The sequence below is a fragment of the Elgaria multicarinata genome, chromosome 3 (genome assembly GCF_023053635.1).
Source record: "Elgaria multicarinata webbii isolate HBS135686 ecotype San Diego chromosome 3, rElgMul1.1.pri, whole genome shotgun sequence".
NCBI classification, from domain to species: Eukaryota; Metazoa; Chordata; class Lepidosauria; order Squamata; family Anguidae; genus Elgaria; species Elgaria multicarinata.
The window spans coordinates 17,728,390-17,748,860 of NC_086173.1; the positions used below are offsets into that span (position 1 = coordinate 17,728,390).

General features: G+C 48.9%; 2 protein-coding genes across 5 annotated transcripts in view; one reads left to right on the forward strand and one right to left on the reverse strand.

Annotated features, from left to right (window-relative positions):
* PRICKLE3 (prickle planar cell polarity protein 3) overlaps positions 1 to 16,012 on the forward strand; it is a 52,844-nt gene extending 36,832 nt beyond the window's left edge. For all 4 annotated transcript variants that reach the window (XM_063119450.1, XM_063119447.1, XM_063119451.1 and 1 more), the window contains 5 exons: positions 2,611 to 2,748; positions 9,432 to 9,635; positions 12,452 to 12,638; positions 13,796 to 14,308; positions 14,440 to 16,012. In XM_063119450.1, coding sequence (XP_062975520.1) covers positions 2,611 to 2,748; positions 9,432 to 9,635; positions 12,452 to 12,638; positions 13,796 to 14,308; positions 14,440 to 15,092 — 1,695 coding nt within the window. In that variant the 3' untranslated portion in view covers positions 15,093 to 16,012. The remainder of the gene's footprint in view (positions 1 to 2,610; positions 2,749 to 9,431; positions 9,636 to 12,451; positions 12,639 to 13,795; positions 14,309 to 14,439) is intronic.
* Positions 16,013 to 19,369: 3,357 nt separating this feature from the next.
* The window catches only part of PLP2 (proteolipid protein 2), a 32,251-nt gene continuing 31,149 nt past the window's right edge, over positions 19,370 to 20,471 (reverse strand). Inside the window, exon 5 of the mRNA XM_063119455.1 lies at positions 19,370 to 19,808. Coding sequence (XP_062975525.1) covers positions 19,789 to 19,808 — 20 coding nt within the window. The 3' untranslated portion in view covers positions 19,370 to 19,788. The remainder of the gene's footprint in view (positions 19,809 to 20,471) is intronic.

The window sequence follows — 20,471 nt, forward strand, 5'->3', positions numbered from 1 at the left end:
GTTCCCTATGGGTGCAGAGTGTCATTGCTCTGTGCATTGCATTGAAAACCCTCTGCATATTGCACTGGACAGTAGAGTAGAAAACTCAGTTCAGTTTCAGACTGGAAGTGCAAATAAGGACTGTGTGTATGATTATATTCCTTTAGCAAGAGATGGACTTCTGCAGCCTGTATGCAGCCCCCACTGCCCCTTGGTTGGCTGCCGCTGCTCTCTGCTGCAGGCTACCAAATTCAGCAGCTGTGAATGTTTTCCTCTCCCCCAGAACAAAAGAAAAACGGGGTCTGAAGGGCTACACAGTGCTCTGTAGCCGCTAACAAGCTACGTTTAAAACAAGCTAAATTTAATCCTTCTAGCAGTGTGGAATTGTGGGAGCTTACAATTTTATATATATAGGGGTGTCTGCTTGTGGAGGTCCGGGAGGAGAAAATGCCTCCCACTGGACTAAATTCACATACTGGGGCGTTCCCCACATGAAGGAGGGACAGACAACAGTGGCAGGGGAGGGTTGTGCCTACTGACAGGGCCCCTCACGAGTGGGAATTGTGCAGTCCGTACAGTACAGGCGGAAGGAGGCCTTTGGTTCCTGCCATTTGGGTCACAGAGATGGTGGCTTTTGAGGCAGGAGGGGCCCCTCGGAATTGCCCTCGGTTGGGCTGTGTGCCCACAATGCCTTGCAAATACTTTGTGGGGCCCTTCTGGGAAGCAAAAGTAACCCAACTGGAAAATGCACGCAGAGATGGGAAGGGGCGGGGGGGGGGGAGGGGAAGCTGGGAGCGTTTCTGTGCCAGGCAGGATTGAAACAGATTAGGGCTCTTGACCTCCTAAAGAAGACTTTTTTTGGGAGGGGGAGGAGGATTGGATAAAGATCCCGATTAGTGTGGAGAAACCAGCTGTGGGGCTGTAATTTATCCTTCCTTGAAATGAAAGCCAGGAGATGCCTGGTGAAACTAACAGGCACGTGGGCAGGCTGGAAGTGAGGGCGGTGCTTTCCCCCACATGAGGCACCGTGAAACTGTGGAGCCTTTCGCCAGAGGATGTTGTGAAGGCAGCCTAGCGTCAAGAGTCTCCGCTCTGGGAGAGCAAGGACAGCAGGTGCAGAGTAAAGACAGCCAGGTTGCCTTTCCAAGGGTGTGCCTGGTTCTAGGGCAACTGTGACATGGTGCTGGCAGGAGGCCAGGCGCAGTGTCTGGTGGGTTTCCCAACCGGGGGGTGGGGAGGCAGAGTGAGATGGGAGAGCTGCCCCCAGGATGCAGAGGCAGTAAGCCTGTGTACACCAGTTGCTGGGGAACATGGGCGGGAAGGCGCTGTTGTATCATGTGGATTTCTGGTCGACAGGTGCTTGGCCACTGTGTGGACAGAGTGCTGGGCTAGATGGATCCTTGGTCTGATCCACCATCAGGGCTCTTCTTATGTCGGAGAAGGTCGCAAGGCTAGTGTTGGATGTGAACCACAGTGGGTGGGAGTCATTCAGGCCAAAGCACTGTAGTAGAAGTAGAAAGAGAATCCAGTGGGTGTGGGCATCTTTTGAGCAGGGATCCTCTTGTGCAGCTGCATCATACAGCGTGGTGACAGGTGCACACTTTGCCCAATGCAGTTTTTATTTTATTGTGTTTACTGAAAAGCAGGATTGAGGCCTTTGGCTGTGAATGTAGGCTTGAATGTGTATTGGGAGGCATCTCAAAATGGCGAAGATAGAGCGAGGATGGGCTTTGTGTCACACACACATGTACTCCCCTGCAGTGATGTCATAGGCACCATTAAATACAATACAGTAAGACTGCAATCTCCTTGGGGCAGGGCCCTGGCCTTTGGCATGCTACATTGGTGATGCTTTGTAAATAATAAAAAAGACCCCGTGTGTCCATTGATGAGAGGGAAACTGTTTTCCTAGCTACTCATGATTGTATGTCTCACGTACCACCCACCACCACTCCTTGTAATGGTGGAAGCAACTTCACCTGTCTCCCCTGCAAGAAATCTGAGTAACGGTCCTGCATTCTGTGTTTTAAAATGCAGTCTGGAAAGACCTTCAGATTTGCATTGGGTGGATCTCTCTCTCTCTCTCTCTCTCTCTCTCTCTCTTTCCCTCCTCCTCCAACATACTATGTGATTTTTCTCACTAACAGGGCAAGATTTTTGTGTTTTACACAGTTTCAGCTTCCCTGAGGGTACTGTCTGGCTGTGTGGCTCTGTTCCTTTCCTTTGATCTGTCTGTCCCAGGCCTGGGGCCCAAGTGAGAATTATCCAATCAAGTTCTCTTTTTCATTTTGATTTAATTACTTGGAACAACATTATTATTATTATTATTATTATTATTATTATTATTATTATTATTATTTATTGCATTTTTATACCGGCCATCGGCCGAAGCTCCCTGGGCGGTTCACAAAAACTAAAACCATTCAAAGTATAAAACAAACAGTATAAAAACATTCCCCCCCACCGCCCCCCTTTTTTTTTTTACTTTGGGACATCTTTGGCAACATAGATTGCATGCCCCAGGTACAGGAACGGCCAACCTGCTCCAGAGGCACCTCTACAAGATGTCCTGCTTCGGGCCTTTCTTCACTGACGCTTCTCTTCCCCCTGCTCCCTTAAATCTTTGCCCAGGCTCAATACTGCAGCTCCCTGGAAGAGGAAGAGGCAAAAGAGCTGAAGTTATTCTCACAGCAGCGGAAGAGGGAGAACCTCGGCCGTGGGACCGTCCGGCTCTTCCCGGTCACCATCACTGGAGCCATTTGTGAGCAGGTACTTTGCGCCTCACTCTGTTTCCTCTGTTTGTCAGCGCCAAAGCCATTTGAGAAGACCGGATTTTCAAATGGTTGGGAGGTTGCAGAGCAACAAAGTCTCTTTGCTGAGCTAGACGTTCGGCAGAAGACCCGAGTCTTAGAACCTAATTTCCTGCTGGACATTTAAGAAGTAAAAATTGGGAGGAGGAAATTTGGAGGGGTGAAGTAAAAAGTGGGACAAAAGTGCTTAACCCTTCCCCTTCCTGCCACTTCTGCCCTCCCCTCTATTACCCTGGCCATCTTTCTCCAGCTGGGGCTCACAGACATGCTGTTGCTAAGGCTGAGGGTCGAGCAGTGGAGAAGAGGTCGCCTTCAAAGTGTGGCCTCCTTTCCTCTTGTAATTTTCTAAGTGTGTTGGGATGGGTGAGACACATTCCCAGGGACATATTCCCCCGCCCCCACCACCAAACGTCTAGTTTAGCCCTTGCAACAGCAGATTCTTGGGGTTCAACCCAGGGTTTAGATGGTGGAGTGCAGAAGCCATTACAAATTGCTGTGATGGCTTCTTAAATCTGCAGTGCTAGATCTCGACTTGAATCTAGAAGTGGATGTATTATTACCAGTTGGGTCTCATAACCGGATCCCAACTTTATGGAATTTGCAACCCCAAGATGTAGTGATGGCCAGCACTTTGGATGGCTTTAAACAGGGGGCTGGATAAATTCCTGGAAGAGAAGGCTGTCAATGGCTACTAGCCCTGGTGGCTAGATGCTACCGTCAGTATCCAAGGCAGTAAGCCTGTGTACACCAGTTGCTGGGGAACATGGGTGGGAGGGTGCTGCTGCACCGTGTCCTGCTTGTGGGGCCCTGGTTGACAGCTGGTTGGCCACTGTGTGAACTGAGTGTTGGTCTAGATGGACCCTTGGTCTGATCCGGCATCAGGGCTCTTCTTCTGTCCTTTATGTCCATAGCCCCTATTTAGCTTGTGTGGCTGCTGCTGCTGCTGCTGCAAAACCTCTGCTGATGCTCAAGACGTGCGTCTCAGCAGTAACTTATGCAAGTGCTGCTTAGGTGGTTCTCATGAGTCACGTAGTTCCTGCCCAGGCCAGCTGTGCTGGTGCCACTATGTGAGTGGGGCTTGCGTGAGTTCCTCTTCTGGATGCTGAGTTTGTTTCATTGTTCAGTCAGGGTTGTGATTGGTTGGCAGGGATTTTCGGGTGATTCTTAGGACACACCCTGGCTTCCCATTTCAGGTCATTCACAGGGCATTGTGGGCTGATAAGGAGTCCCATTCTCCACCCATCTCTGCTATTGTTGACATGGCTCTGATTCATGCAGGAGCCGGTGAACAAGACTCCGTGTGGAGAGCATCTTTTGGATGACTGGAGCAGCAAGCATTTTCTGACAGCCACTGCCTGCAGAGAGCCTCCTTCCAACTCCCTCTTACTGCTGTTGCTACTTGCCTGCTTGTTTGCCTTTCCCCCAGCAACTCCTGGCTTATTTATTATTTAACTTGTATGCCAAATGCAAATTTAATTTGTATTACTCTCCAATTGGTAAACCCTTGGAGGCAGTTTACAATCATAAGAGCAAACAGCAAAACGACCCCAAATAAGTAATTAACAAAATTCAGCATTTAAAGTATTACAATAATACCATATGAACTATTAAAAACATTAAAAGATATTTAAAAACATCGAGGACCCAGCAGTAAAATGAATCAAGCAACAGATTAAGATTATATGTCTGCTTGAAGAGGATGGTCTTAACCTGGTGTCTAAATATATCTAGTGAAGACGCCAGGTGGATCTCTGAGGGATAGGATTTCTACAGATGGGGGCCACTACAAAGAAGGCTGTTTCTCTGGTAGCTGCCCCATCACACCATTGTGAGCAGTGGCACCCAGAGAAGAACCTCTGAAGATGATCTTAACAATTAGGCAGGAACAAGGAGAAGGTGTTTCTTCTGGTAGATTGGTATTAAGCTGTTTAGGGGTTTAAAAGTCAGCACCAATACTTTGAATTGGGCCCAGAAACTGATTGGCAACTGATTGACACAGCACTGGAGCAATACTTTCAAAACGGCTAGTGTCATCAGACAAGCGTTTTATCGCATGCTCGTTACTGACCGCTCACGGGTTTTCATGTATCCTTTACATGATGCTGTCCACCTCCTGCGTGTCTCCCACTACTTCTGGCCTTTGTTCTGTCATAAACTAGACCCTCGTAAATCCGACTTTAAAAATTTTTTTGGGAAGTGAAATGTGCCGCCATTTCCTGCTGTGTGCAGGAAAAGCTTCTGGCCACTCTACTATAGCTAGTGTAGCTTTAACTGTTGTGATGAAGAAGAAATTTCAACCTCTTCAATTGACACCTGCTGAAATTCCCTTTTCCATTTTACTGTTAAAGATACAGGAGCCCTGTCCTCCTTTTCATATGGTCACCCTACCACAGAAGGTACTTGGGCCTCAAGTGACAGAGCTGTATCTATGTGCAACCCCAGCCTATAGCTCCTTCTGGGACTGTGGAGGCCCATTTAGAGCAGGCTGAATGCCACTTAACTGGGCAGATGTATCACCTACTAGCAGAACCTCCATTTTGTCTGGGTTTATTTTATTTATTTATTTATTAAATTTATAAACCGCCCCATAGCCGAAGCTCTCTGGGCAGTTTACAAAAGTTAAAAACAGTGAACATTAAAAAGTATACAAAATTTAAAACTATCAAAAACATAAAAACAACAGTATAAAACAGTATCCATTTTAAACAACAACAGTTCTGGGGTCCATTAACAAACAAACAAACTTAGCATATGTTGTTAAATGCTTTTAAATGCCTGGGAGAAGAGAAAGGTCTTGACCTGGCGTCGAAAAGATAACAATGTTGGCGCCAGGCAAGCCTCATCAGGGAGATCATTCCATAATTGGGGGGCCACCACTGAAAAGGCCCTCTCCCTTGTTGGCTTCCCTCGGAGTAGGCACCCAGAGGAGGACCTTAGATGTTGAGTGCAGTGTACGGGTAGGTTCATGTTGGGAGAGGCGTTCCTTCATGTATTGTGGTCCCAAGCCATGTAAGGCTTTATAGGTTAAAACCAGCACCTTGAGTTGGGCTCGGAAACGCAAGCGGGCCAGAATCGGTGTTATATGTTTGAACCTTCTGGTTCCAGTTATCAATCTGGCTGCTGCATTTTGCACAAGCTGCAGCTTCCGAACCATCTTCAAAGGCTGCCCCATGTAGAGGGCATTGCAGTAATCTAATTTGGAGGTTACCAGAGCATGGACGACATGGTTATCCCTGTCCAGATAGGGGCGTAGCTGGGCCACCAAACGGAGTTGGTAGAAGGCACTCCATGCCACCAAGGCCACTTGAGCCTCAAGTGACAGAGATGGTTCTAGGAAAAACCCCAAGCTACGAACCTGCTCCTTCAGGGTCTCAGTTTATTGGCCCTCATCTAGCCCATTACTGAGTACAAGCACTGGTTCAGGACAATCTGCTGGAAGGGCAAGTGGGCTGGTGATAATGAAGAGAGGAGTCTCTGCAGGTGGCTCTAGCAGCTGCTACAGTCACCTGGAGGCTCAGTGGTTCAGAGAGTCTCATTTGCCGGCTCCCGTGTAACCTGGGGCTGTATCACTTATCACAAGGCAGGAGTGATGAGTCAGGAAACTACTTCAGTCTCCTAATCAAAGGTTGCAGAAGAGTTTCACTTACTATAAAAAAAAAAAAGCGGGGGGGGGGGGGAGAGGGGAGAGCGCTAGTGCAACCGTGCCCAGAAATCACACTCATTGACCCAGAGAGACTGCTTCCTTATTCCAGATGTGTCCAGCTAGTTGAGGTTACTCACTGGTAAGGAAAAGGCAATTTGCACAGGATCACTCCTGCTGTTGATTGTTGTTTGCATATTCCAAATCTGAGCACTGGCAGCGTTAACAAGACTTTGATTGCATTGATGCCCAATGCTAGTAAATCCCTGGAATGATGTGTAATTGAGGTTCTCAAGTATCCTGGTCATAAATATGAATCCTTGACTATCAGATTCTGTCCAGATCCTTGTTCCCATAATGTGCTTAAAAAGAAAGAATTATGGATCTGTGCTGTTTATTGCTTTGGCATTTAAGCTTTACATAGAATTATTGCAGATGTCAGTTTTTACATTTCATGACCATCTGTTCCCCCCCCGCCGCCCTCCGCCATACGTGCAAGTGTGTGTGTACAAACAGACGGATTGGCTTGGTAAAAGGCAGCTTCATATGTTTATAGGTTTATTTATTTATTTATTTATTTTATTATTGCACTTATATACCACTCCCATAGCCAGGGCTCTCTGGGCGGTTTACAGAAATTCTAAAATTAAGATTAAAACGAGTATACAAAATTTAAAGTTTCTAAAAGATAGAACATACACACATAAAGCATTAAAAACTGTTAAAACTCATGCAGCAGTTTTCACTCAGAACCCCACCAGCACAGTCAGTAAAAGCTTGGAGAGTGGTTTTCTCAGGTGAGGAGAGTAAAAGCAGGAGGAAGTCTGAGTGGAGTTTTGGAAAGGGGCTGCACCAGGCTTCAGCCTCTTGCATTCCTCCTGCTCAGGCATTTTCATCCCCAGCAATTTTGGACAGTCCTGGCCAGGCTCTGCTTTTCTCATCTGACAGAGTTAAGTAGGGTGACCATTTGAAAAGGAGGACAGGGCTCCTGTATTGAAAAGGGAATTTCAGCAGGTGTCATTTGTATGCATGCAGCACCTGGTGAAATTTCCTCTTCATCACAACAGTTAAAGCTGCAGGTGCCCTGCCCTCTTTTAAATCTGGTCACTCTAGTACAGCTCCTGCACTTTTAACTGTTGTGATGAAGAGGGAATTTCACCAGGTTCTCCATATATACAAATGACACCTGCTGGCACCCTTTTCTTTGCAACTGTTAAAGACACAGGAGCCCTGTCCTCCTTTTCATATGGTCACCCTAAATTGAGTTAAGAGCTAGGGTTGCTACAAAAGCCAGGTCAGGATCGGATCCAGTAGTTCTGGGTGGACCTAGATTGCCAGGGCAGGCTACATTGTTAGAGAAATGAATATGTCGGCAGAGCAACAGCGACATCTAATGCCCAGGTGTGGTAGTTCAGCTCCTATTTCTTTAAAATGTGTTGATTTGCCAACAGTCTATAAAAACAAAGAGCAACAAGAGCAAGGACGTTTCAGAGCACGCTCACTTTCTTAAACTGCCTGGGGAAACCAACCTGTTTTTGTGAGTAGCCTAAGCAGTGAGGCAAGTGGTCCACGGCTTCTGGTTGGCAGGGCATTTCACAGTTTGGGTGCCACTCCCCCACCCCACCCCGAGAAGACCCTGGCGTGAGCAGCACAGCATCTAATTTCCTGAAAAGAAAGGACCTGGAGCCAGTGGAGGCTGGTGGCTCCGATATCAGTGGGTCAGTGAATCCACCACCCGACCGACAATCGGAACCACCAAGCCTCCACTGCCTGACGGCCTTGAGTCTGGCCAGAATTATGTGGAGAAGAAGAAGATGCCGCCTCATCTTCAGGCCTGGCCTGCTTTAGTGCACTCTGTGCAAAAAACAGCACCTTGAATTAAGCCTAGACAGAAACCGGGGAGGGGGCAGCGGCGGGCGGCCAGCTCACAAACACTCTCTGTGACCCACCTCATTAAGGAAGCAGGTCGCAGAATTCTGCTTCCTTGGCATGGTGCCAGGGGCTGGCACAAGCATAGTATCCTGCCCTCATGTAACAGAAACTCACATTGCTGGGCTGCTGTAAGGAGCTGTGCTCCTGTTGCTGCTTTTAGAAAGGCCCTCAATGAAATGGGAAATGTGTGTGTTCCATTGGTGGATATGAGGACATAAGAACATTAGAAGAGCCCTGATGCTGGATCAGACCAAGAGTCCATCTAGCCCAGCACTCTGTTCACACGGTGGCCAACCAGCTGACGACTAAAGACCCTCAAACAGGACATGGGTGCAACAGCACCCTCCCGCCCATGTTCCCCAGAAACTGCCTCTGATACTGGACATGGCACATAGCTATCAGGATTAGTAGCCATTGATAGCCTTCTCCCCCAGGAATTTATCCAACCCTGTTTTAAAGCCATCCAAATTGGTGGCCATCACTACATCTTGTGGTAGTGAGTTCCATAATTTAACTATGCACTGTATGAAGAAGCACTCAGCTTCCCAAGTTTTCAGTAACTAGAGACTCACGGCCATCGTTTTGGCTGATAAATTCCCACACATAAGACGCCTCCTCTTAGTTGGTGGACTTCCTCCCTTCCCCCATCTCTCCCTTATTTCTGTCTTTCCACATACACACCATTTTGTCACTTTCAACCTCAGTTTGTACACTGGTGGCGGCCCTTCCTTTCAGCACAAACGTTGAAGAACATGTGAGCCAGGTGCTCTGTGGCACAGCACCTGATCTGCGAGGCCTTACCTAACTCACGAGTGCTTGGCGGCAGAGGGCCGCAGCAGCAGCAGCGAGCTTCCTCCAGCACCAGGGTATGAACCAGGAGCGCTCCTCTACCTGGCGCCCTGGTCGTGGGTGGCTTTGCCCATCCCCTGCCTTCCCCCATAGATTCTACAATAGTAATACTGGTCTGACTTCAGGGGCCGCTGTAAGCATTGCTGCGATATTGTAGCCACAGTGCCTTGAGGACCTTGCAAAGTGCCCTAAGGGTTCTCGCCTCGTTCTTCCACCGGCAGTGCGGAAAGCAGATATGCGGCGGGGACATTGCCGTCTTTGCCAGCCGAGCTGGGCACGGAGCCTGCTGGCACCCGCAGTGCTTCGTCTGCACCACGTGCCGGGAGCTCCTCGTCGACCTCATCTACTTCTACCAGGACGGCAAGATCTACTGTGGGCGGCATCACGCCGAGCGGCTCAAGCCCCGCTGCGAGGCCTGCGATGAGGTGAGGGTTTTGCGCCGGGGCGTGTGTTTCCTGCGTGCCGGGAGGAGGGATTTGGGCTTGTCTTCTCAGAAGGGGGGAAATGATCTCGATTTCTTATTGCAGGCCACTGAAGAGGAACATTTTTGGCACGGGGATCATTTCTCCCGTTGGCATCAGTGGGGCACCCAATTGCATTCTTTATGGCAGCCTTTTCCAATCTGACTGGGGGATTGTGGGAGCTGCAGTCCAATGTGTTTGGAGGGCCATAGGTTGGGGAATTCTGCTTTGTAGTAGAGGTTGCCCAAATGTTGCTTACTCTGAGTCCGGAAGCATGCGGCATTGTGCTGGAAAGATGCACGGATGGAGGACGGGGTTGTGAATGGCTTTTAACCTAACCCCCCTCCCTTCGGGATTCAGCCAGGCTCTTGCAAGTGTGCCCAGCTAAACACGAAGCCTCCCCGACCAAAATGCCATGTGCAGGACCACTCCAAGCAGTGCTTTGGTGGCGAGGGCAGCTTTGCTGTGTGTGCTGGCGTGCAGCAAAGCGGCCTGAAGCTCTGCTAGCCCCTGCCCCTTCCCCCATCAGGGAAGAAAGTAAGAGGGACCCTGTCCAGCTTCCTCCTGCAAAGCCCCCCTGGGTAGCCAGAGGGCTTCGGGTAGGGAGCCAGAGGGCAGGGCTTCGGGTAGGGAGCCAGAGGGCAGGGCTTCAGGTAGGGAGCCAGAAGGCAGGGCTTCGGGTAGGGAACCAGAGGGCAGGGCTTCGGGTAGGGAGCCAGAGGGCAGGGCTTCGGGTAGGGAGCCAGAGGGCAGGGCTTCGGGTAGGGAGCCAGAGGGCAGGGCTTCGGGTAGGGAGCCAGAGGGCAGGGCTTCGGGTAGGGAGCCAGAGGGCAGGGCTTCGGGTAGGGAGCCAGAGGGCAGGGCTTCGGGTAGGGAGCCAGAGGGCAGGGCTTCGGGTAGGGAGCCAGAGGGCAGGGCTTCAGGTAGGGAGCCAGAGGGCAGGGCTTCGGGTAGGGAGCCAGAAGGCAGGGCTTCGGGTAGGGAGCCAGAGGGCAGGGCTTCGGGTAGGGAGCCAGAAGGCAGGGCTTCGGGTAGGGAGCCAGAGGGCAGGGCTTCGGGTAGGGAGCCAGAGGGCAAGGCTTCGGGTAGGAGGCAGGGGCTCACTTGAAGCCCCGTGGGCTGGCTGGGTCAAATTGGCCCGTGGGCCGGAGGTTCCGCATCCTTGCCCGATATGGCCTTGTGGGTGGGCTTTTTCTTCTCCGCCCCCCTCCTGAACAGGATGTGAACGAGCCATTCCACCTGTATGGAGCCGTCTTTAGAACTCTTCTTGGAGTTTCTCTCTCCCAATAGGGTTGCTCTGATGTCACTTGACAAGACCTCTTGCATGCAAGTACCATGACTTCCTTTCCCACCCAACCCACCCTTACCTCGAAGAACTTTGGCACAATGGCATAGGTCTTTTTTAGGCTTGTATTTATTTATTTATTTATTTATTTCATTTATTTATTTATTTCATTTATATACCGCCCCACAGCCAAAGCTCTCTGGGCGGTTTACAACATTTAAAAACAGTGAGCGTTAAAAAGTATTCAAAAATTTTAAACCATCAAAACAACAATATCCATTTTGAAACAACAGTTCTGAGGTCTGTTAAAAAACAAACAAACTTAGCGTTGTTAAATGCTGTCAAATGCCTGGGAGAAGAGAAGAGTCTTGACCTGTAGTCCACCTTTCCTGTAGCGTCAGAATGGATGACGCCAGCTGTGATGTAAAAGTTGAACCATGGACCCCCCTCCCCCAAACTCACCCTACATTTGGCATGAACGGTTGGGAAGGGTTGAACCGCAGGGGTCTTGATTTACGCTTGTAGGATTCATGCATCTTTGTTGCTGTTTTTGCAGTGCCATTTTCTTTTGTGGCCGTTATAATGAGGAGCAGAGGGAAAGAGGTGTGGGTTTAAGGCCACCTTCTCCAACCTGGAACCCTCCAGATGCTTTGGACTACAACTCCCTATCAGCCCCACATAGCAAGGTCAATTGTGGGGAATGATGGGGGTTGTGGCCCAACACATCTGGAACACACCAGCTTGGGGAAGTCTGGTTTAAAAGGTGACTTGGTTCCCAAAGCCCCTCTCTAGAGCAGATTCTACACGTTCAGCAAAGAACACGTGGGTATAGCCTTCCGGGCATGGTCCTTTATGAGCAGGTTGTAGCCGTTCGCCATGTGATGAGGTTGGAAGTTTTAGGTTGTTGTAATGCTGTTGGACTTCCCACCCTCCATTCGTAGTCCTTCGGTGTGACTTGGCTCGCTTGTTTGAATTGCTCAGAGCTGTCTATTCTGTAGCCCAGTCTTCCTCAACCTGGTGCCCTTCAGATGTGTTGGACTACACAACTCCTGGCACCCCCTTGCCGGCTCTAATGCTGTACTCTGTCACATCTGGAGGGCACCAGGTTGTCGACGGCTACTGTGATCTCTTCCATACCTTTATCCATACATGGTTTATGTGGGGTGATCTGTGAGTGGGGATGGACAGGGAGGTGGGGAACTCTGTCTTAGGGAACAACGGGTCGTAATTCTGAGGTTGGACCCAAGATCTGCCTTCCGTGAAAAGAAGGGCTCTGCTCACGGAAGGTTCCTCTGCCCGATTTAGGGGAATTCCTCCCCGCAGCTCACCCCCTTCAGGAGGGTCTCCTGACTTTGCATTTTCAGGGAGTTGAAGGGGGCTGCCGGGAAATGCACTTCTGCCATTGCTGTTGATCTAGCTTCTCTCTGGATCGACCCATCTTTCTTTGGGTTATCTCTCTTCCATCTGACTCATTTCCCCCTTTTTCCCTGGCCAGATTATCTTTGCGGATGAGTGCACAGAGGCCGAGGGCCGCCACTGGCACATGCGCCATTTCTGCTGCTTTGAGTGCGAGGAGGCGCTGGGTGGGCAACGGTACATCATGCGCCAGAGCCGCCCCTACTGTTGCCGCTGCTATGAGAGTCTCTACGCGGAGTATTGCGATGCCTGCGGGGAGCACATTGGTATGGAAACGCGCCTGGGGGTGTTGGGAGGGACACCCCCCCCCCAAATTGTGTAGGGACGGGAGACTGGAGAAGGCTCCCGGAGTCCTCCCAAGGGCCCAAAATCTCATCTTGAAAGGCCAGATTGGTCTGGGAACAAATAATCCCATAGCAGAGGGGGAGCCAAGAAGATGTGGACCTAATCAGTGCTTTGCTGGGAAACCCTTGGAAACCCCACATAAGCCACTCTGGGGGCCAAACTCCACCTTGCGTTAAATGCTTTGGGGTGGCTGTTTTTTCTCAAGGTGACAGGACACAGGGCAACAGGGTTTTAAAAGATATTGCAACCACCCTCTTGGCTTATTGCTGTGCCAATCTTGATTTGGCCCACCATGTGGCTCCTTTTTAACAAAATTAAGACAGAAAAATGTATGCTTTGACCCCTTTCTAAAGGAATACTAGGATAAGTATGACTCCCATACTCTGAATGAGCTATGGGCAGCACTCCGTTTGCAAAAAAGAAAGTGCTTTTAATAGAGAGTGTTTTTTAGCATTTAAAAAGTCAATGGCTTGTTCAGATGTAACACTAAGCCATGGTTTATCTTAACCATGGTTTATTGCTTTAGCCACAACTTGCCTTGCACACAAGCAAGCTAAGTGGTTTGTTTTCCCTGTGTCTGTTTTGTTTCTCTCTGGCCTACATTGCCAGCCTTCAGAATGGTTTTGATTTGCTGGGCATGTCTGTTTCAGAGCGATCCGCAGCTCAAACAACCCAGGGATAAGCCACGGATTTGGGTTCAGAGATCACAACAAGCCATGGTTTAAACAAGCCAGACCTTGTAAGCAAACAGTAAACCATGGTTTCTGTTTGTGATTTATAGCTGGTTAACAAAACACGATTTGTTTGCAGGGATGGGTTTGGACACAAGACACCAGATTTCAGCAAACCACACCATGGCTTAGCGTTATGTGCGGATCAGGCTGATGTCTCTCATTTTCCTCACATCTGGAAACAGGAGGAAAAAAATCTTCAGGCTAGAGATCCCCTGGGATGTTTGTGTGCAGCGGATTTCCTGCATCAGCAAGGGGGTTGAGATACATGACCTTTGGAGGTCCCTCCCAACCCCGTGATTGTGTGAACTGAAGGGCTTGACTCTGGACTTGTCCTTTCCCTGCAGGCATTGACCAGGGCCAGATGACCTACGAGGGCCAGCACTGGCACGCCACCGACGCCTGTTTCAGCTGCTCCCGCTGCCACCAGCCCCTGCTGGGGAAGCCTTTCCTGCCCAAGCAGGGCCAGATCTTCTGCTCCCGGGCCTGCAGCCTGGGTGAAGACCCGAACGGCTCAGACTCCTGCGACTCGGCCTTCCAGAGTGCCCGTTCCCAGGACTCTCGGCGAGCCAGCTGGCAGCAGCGCCGGGTTCAGGCCCAGCGCTCAGCCACCTCCCACGTCGCCCGTTCCGTGTCCTTTGGCGGGCAGCCGGTGCCGCCCGGCTCAGCCCCACGGATCCGAAGGAGCTGGAGTGGACTGCCTGGAGCTGGGGAGGAGATGCCCACGGAAACAGAGGAGCTCTCGGATCCAGATAGCAACGGCTCAGGCTGTAGCCAGAGTTGCGAGGAGCCGGTGAAATGTACCTCCCGGGGGACTTCCACTTGCCCACCACCAGCCACTGACCAGGAGCCAGGAACAGGTGAGCAGGAACCAAGGAGCACACAGCCATCGCAAACATATGCAGTCGTTGGGGGCGGGGACGGCTTCTAGGTTCGGGCTCTGGGCCTCTCTCTTCTCTCCCTGTCTCTAATAGTCATGTTTCTTCCGCAGGAACAGAGATCCGGCCGCGTTTCCAACGTGCCTCCCCCCTGCGCCATTCCATGCCAGAGTTGGGTCTGCCTCCCTCCAAAACCCCCGACTGGAGCAGCAGTTCTGCTTCTAAGCTTCAAGCATCTGCCCGGCCACGACTCAGCGAGGGAACTGAGCTGGGGCCCGGGAGTTTTGCTCGGGGAGGGTTACCCCGGGTGAGCTTCCGGGAACCTCTAGTCTCGGGAGAGCCAAGCTCTCTTTGTCCTGAGCAGACCTCCCTGAATGCCCACCAGCTGCTTCAAAATGGAGGGGCCAACCGGGGGCACCCTCACTCCACCTCAGACAACTCCCTCAACCTGGAGAGCCAGGGGTGGAGGCCGAGAAAAGGCACAGGGGAGAAGAGGGGAGCAAACCTCTCCTATTCAGCTTCCGAGGGGGCTTTTCCCGCCTGGCACCGACGTTACCCACCCCGGGGGTGGGATTTCAGCTCCTCCGACTCCTCTGACTCCTCCTCGGAGGAGGAAGGCTACTTCCTGGGGGAGCCTATACCCCTCCCTCCCCACCTACGAGGGGGTGCTAGCCCCACAGAGACCACACCGTCCGTTGACTCTACACGTAAACAGCAGCGCCGAAGACTGCGGGTGGTCCGGGACAAGAATTGTGTGGTGGCATAGACCTGACCTTCGCCTTCATGGACTTTGGCCGTCACGATTCAGCTGTGAAGTCGGGATCCCCCTTGGCTTGTCGAAACCGTTCAGTGTTGACCGTTTTGTGTGTGGGCCTCTGAAAATTGGCCCAGAACCATTGACCGTTGCTTCTTCCACTATGACCTCTTTGGCTCACGACCCTTTGCCGGGGATCCTCCTCAGAAAGTGACCTCTCCATCACGACTGTTGAAATCTTCTAACCCTTTCCCTCAGGGACGACTTGAGCACTGGCTTCTCCGTGGTGACTTTCAACCTTTAGATGTGGCCCCTTCTGTGAAGAATCTTGAACTCCTGTCTGTGGTGGTCTTTGAACTTTGGTTGTGTTTATTTTCCATTGTGGCCTTTTGACCTCTCAACTGTGACCTTCCGAACACTGATCAGCCCTTTCGTCTTGAACCCTCAGAGTGATGGTCTTCTTAAACCTCTGCACTGTGTGCCCTATGAGCTTCAAACTGCATTTTCTTACCTGGAACCCCTTGAACTTTGGCTTTGACCTTTCCACTGTGACCTCTGAACTTGTCACCTCTCCTGGGTGACCCTTTTGACCCTTCAAGTTGCCATTATTAATGTAAGCCTGTAACAAGGTTACACGGTTTCAAGCTTTGGGGTGCTTCTTCTCTATAAGCAAGGTGTTTGGTTATGTGTGTGTGTTTTTGTGGGGTGGAACTCTGTTCCCCAGCTGGGATATGGAATATGGGCACAAGGTGTCCTTTAGGGGGCAGAGCCCACAACACGTCCCTCATCTCCAACTAGAACTACCATTCTCTTTCCCTGTCCAGTCCCCCCACATTGTACGCATCTCTCAAGATTGCAATTTTTAAATTTTTGTTTTTTTCTAATTAAGGATTTTAATTTAAATGAAATTTAAATAAAAATTTATGAAAACACATCTGTGCCGCAGTGGATTGTTACAGGGAGCTGGGCTTTGACAAGCAGGGTATGTAAGGAACCCGGGGAGGGAATCTGTGCTGTTCTGTGTCTTTGGGGTAGGAGCAAAGAAACAAATGGGCCCTGTAGAAGCAATTCTACAAGAACTGGATAGTAAGAACAATTCTTACCTTCCAATAATGGCCTACACAGAACATATAGGGGGGTCATCTTAACTTGGTGACATTCTTCTCCTTTCTTGGACCAAATAGAAAATGCTAAAATACTTCAATGGACTTAAAAACAGGACTCTTGACCGGTTTCATAACCATGCCAGCCCAAATTATTATTTTCAATTAATTATGATGTGCCCTGTCCCCATAATCCTATAATGGCCTACTGTAAAGCAAACACAACGTTGTTTAGATCTGACCCTTCTGCTTAGGGTTCTTCCTTCCTTTCCTCTTCAAGGGGAAAGCAACTGGTTTGGGACGTAGCAGTGCCAACACATTTTTTGAAGCCATAAGAGCCAGGAACTTTTTTTTAAATAAATGGAAAGCTAGGATTTGTGAAATGTTTGATGCCCACTTGATGTTTCTACAGAAACACAGCCCTGATGGCCTCGCAGTACTAAAAGACACATTGAAGCTTCGTTCTGATGGTCCAATTGTACAACTGAATGAAGGCTTGTGCCTGATAAAATACTTATGAGGAGACTTTGTGTACATAGCATTTGCTTGTGTGAGTTGGCAGTCAAGACATCCACATTCATGCGTGAGCGGGGGTCGGGGGGTGGTAATACAGTACCGCATACTGAACTCATTCATGTACCAGGATTAAGTTGAGTACAGCCCATTTCTGCTATATAGATCAGGCTTGTCCTCCAGAGAGAATTCCCACCTCTTTAAAGCCATTCATTCATCTTTGTTGCATACACCCTTTGTTGCATACACCCTTCATTCATCTTTGTTGCATACACCCTTTTACATTCAGACACACACCATACCAACCATGACATCCTATAATGCATTTTCCCCTGGCATAGTCTGAGCCATATGTAACACTTAAATAACAGGGCCTAAAGTCCCAGCAGAATTATTGCTATTCTGGCTTTTTCCTGCATTCTATTCATTATTATCTATGCTATTTTATTGATTAATATTAATTTATCTCTATTTTATTAAATTTGTACCCTGCCTTTCTTTCAAAGATCTCATTTGTGTCCCATCCTTCCTCCAAAAAGCTACCTGCAGCCTACGTAAGGTCATTATCCCAATTTTATCAGCCAATAAAATTGAGAGATGCCGATTGGCCCAAGCAAACTCCATGCTTGATCCAAAGTCGCTTACAAGGGAGGTCGTGGGCTTTCCCACACTAGAGGCATTCAAGAGGCAGCTGGACAACCATCCGTCAGGGATGCTTTAGGGTGGATTCCTACATTGAGCCTTGTAGGCCCCTTCCAACTCTGCTATTCTATGATTCTACTTGCTCTTCTGCAAAGTGCTTTTTCCTTACAATTTTCTACACATGCAGTGCCAGAAACCACACACAGGCCAGGGGGAACTGGAACAGTACAGGACAAAAAGGCCAGTGCAAAGAGTTTGGGGTAGTGTGGCCCTATCTTAGAACTGTGTGTGTTTATTGAACATTTGTCATTGGTCAGAGTAAAAATATAACCAGACTAAAAATTTACCCACTTTTTTTCTGGGGCAATAAATACAGCACACAAGAGTTCTTAGGCAACTTCAGCCACTCATCGCCTCTGACCTGCTTTGCTCCAGCAAGTGAAGAAGACTGCATGCGAAGTCAGGGTGGGTGGGGAAGAAGGATTAATGCAATTAAGGATGCAATGAATTTGCTGCCTACAGATTAGAACTCTTCATGCTGGAGTTCAGAAAAAACTTCCAGCTGGACATCAGGAAAAACTTCCTGACTGTTAGAGCAGTATGACAATGGAACCAATGACCTAGGGAGGTTGTGGGCTCTCTTCAGCTGCCTCTTGAAGAGGCCTTCAAGAGGCAGCTGGACAACCGTCTTGTCAGGGATGCTTTAAGGTAGATTCCTGAATTGAGCAGGGGGTTGGACATGATGGCCTTATAGGACCCTTCCAACTCTACTATTCTATGATTCTATGCATAATTTTAAATGAATCTCCTTCATGAGGGCTAGAAACATACTGTAAAAGGAAACTTCCTTTTAAGAAAGAAAAAAAGAAAAGTCTCTTGGACATCTAAACTTCACATGTACACAAAACTGCACACAACAAACTGAAGAAAATGTTTACTGATGCGGTCAAAAGAGTAAGCAAACTTAGTACCAATTCGGCTATGTTTTTATTTGCATTTTAAACCATTTATTTTGTTTTCTCCAACAAGCACAAAATAGATTCAAGCTGCCTGAGGGGCCACCAACAGCACCAACAGAGGAGGGCAGAAACAGCAAGAGAGCTTTGGCCAGGCTGGCAGTTTGGGATAGTAAAGATACGTCTCCTTCCTCCCTTGTCCTCGCCCTCACTCCATACAGGTGGGAAAAACACTTCAAGCTTAAATTCCCAAGCTTATTCCCCTAGAAGAAAAAAAAACCCTTATTCCTATGGTCTGTCTCCGAGAGTCCCCTAACTAAAGCTCTTTCCAGTCTGTACTCTACCAAAATAAAATCCAGACGCCTGCACCAAAGTAACCCAAGTTCTCTGCTGAGGAAAAACTGAATTCTGTGACCCTTAACAAGTATACTGAATTTGCACATAAATTCTTTTTCATATAATTTGGAAGTGCTTACTCTATTTACAGAACTTACTGTGAAAGCAGGGAGGGGGCAATAAAATGAGGCAAGAGCGCTGGAGCCCTCGTGCTCTGAGGTCTGCAAGGCCAATTCGGAAACCTTCCCGCTCACTGGTGAGCACAGGTTGGCAACCGTCTTTCTGCTTGTGTGGAATCACAGCATGCACACAGGAGCCCCTGCCCGTACCCTGATGCCTGTTTGACAACTGGAGCACCATAAAAATGTGGGGAGGTGGGGGAGAGGCTATACATTCATTATTTCCTACCCAAAAAAGGGGTTTTTATAATCAATGACTGGAGTAGAAAAGGGCCACCAAGGCCCAGTAGGGCCTTAAGTGTTCAGCTTTTTTTTACATTGTCAAATCGCATTTTCATTACAATTGCCATTCAAGGTGGCTTAATAAAAGTGTCAAAACACATCCTTGACAAGGTATAGAATTAGGTCTATTTTCTTCAAGAGTCGTTAGAAAACATGTTAAAAACCCATTTATTCAATGGATTCCTTCAAAACACTGACCTCTTATGTGGAGGTGTCAGAGTGAGATAAAGGACTATACATTAGATGCTCTCCTGATTTTGAAACCAAGGAAACAGGCACAAAAAAAGGGAAGGCACTTAATGGGTCTGTGGAGCTGCTTCCTATGATGCTCCCTGGCTTCCTTTCCTAGAACTTTGGATAAAATCCAGGGACAGAATCTATTTTCTCCCCTCCAATTCACCAAACTCTAAACTGCTTTATTCCCTAAAGCTTCCTGGACACGCAAACCTAGACACCTGCACAGTTATTTTATTAGAATCCATAAGGTGCCTAAAGCGGCTTTCTTTTTCCGTTGTTAAGACAGAGTCAGAAATTGGCGGAGATTAGGGGCGAAGAATGATCTGTTTGAACCTTGGTGACCCATCCAAGGGGGAGGGAGATGCTGCTGAATTGACAGGCTGGAGACCCAGCAGGAGGCTAGAGCGGAGGGGTCCAGTGTGGCGGTGCTTCGGCATGATGTGGAAGACAGATGGCGTTCTCAGATCCCATCCGTAGGACCTGCAAGGAGCACACAGACCACAAGCAGGCATGGACAAGGTTAGTCTCCAGAGCTGCCTTCTCCCCAGCCTCGTCCCTGCAAGAGGTATTGGACTACAACTCCAATCATCCCCAGCCAACATAGTTCTCTTGAGAATACCAGGTTAGGGAAGGCTCCTTAGGGAATTAATACAATACTTCTAACTTAAAGAGTAGAGTGTGTCGTTATTATTCCTCTTTCTTTCTTTCTTTCTTTCTTTCTTTCTTTCTTTCTTTCTTTCTATACCACCCCATAGCTGAAGCCCTCTGGGCGTTTTACAAAGATTAAAAACCATTAAGAATACAGTATACAATGTTTAAAATCACATGGACAGTACATACAGAGACAACATTTAAAGCGTAGTTCGCTTAAATGCATGCTTCCCCAGAGAGATGCCTTCCAGACATTTTGGACTCCAGTTCCCATCAACCCTGACCACTGGCCATGCTCACTAGAGCTGATGAGAGTTGTAGTCCAAAACGTTTGGAAGGCGTCCTCTTGGGGAAGGGTAGTGTGAGTGAGCTTACTGCCTCCTAGCGTGTCAACTGCCTTTTTGGCCCCCAGATACCACGGGTGGTGTGTTTTTTTCACAAGCCCCCCCTGCCTGCTTGCCAACCAATGATGTGGATGGCTTTGGGTTAGTG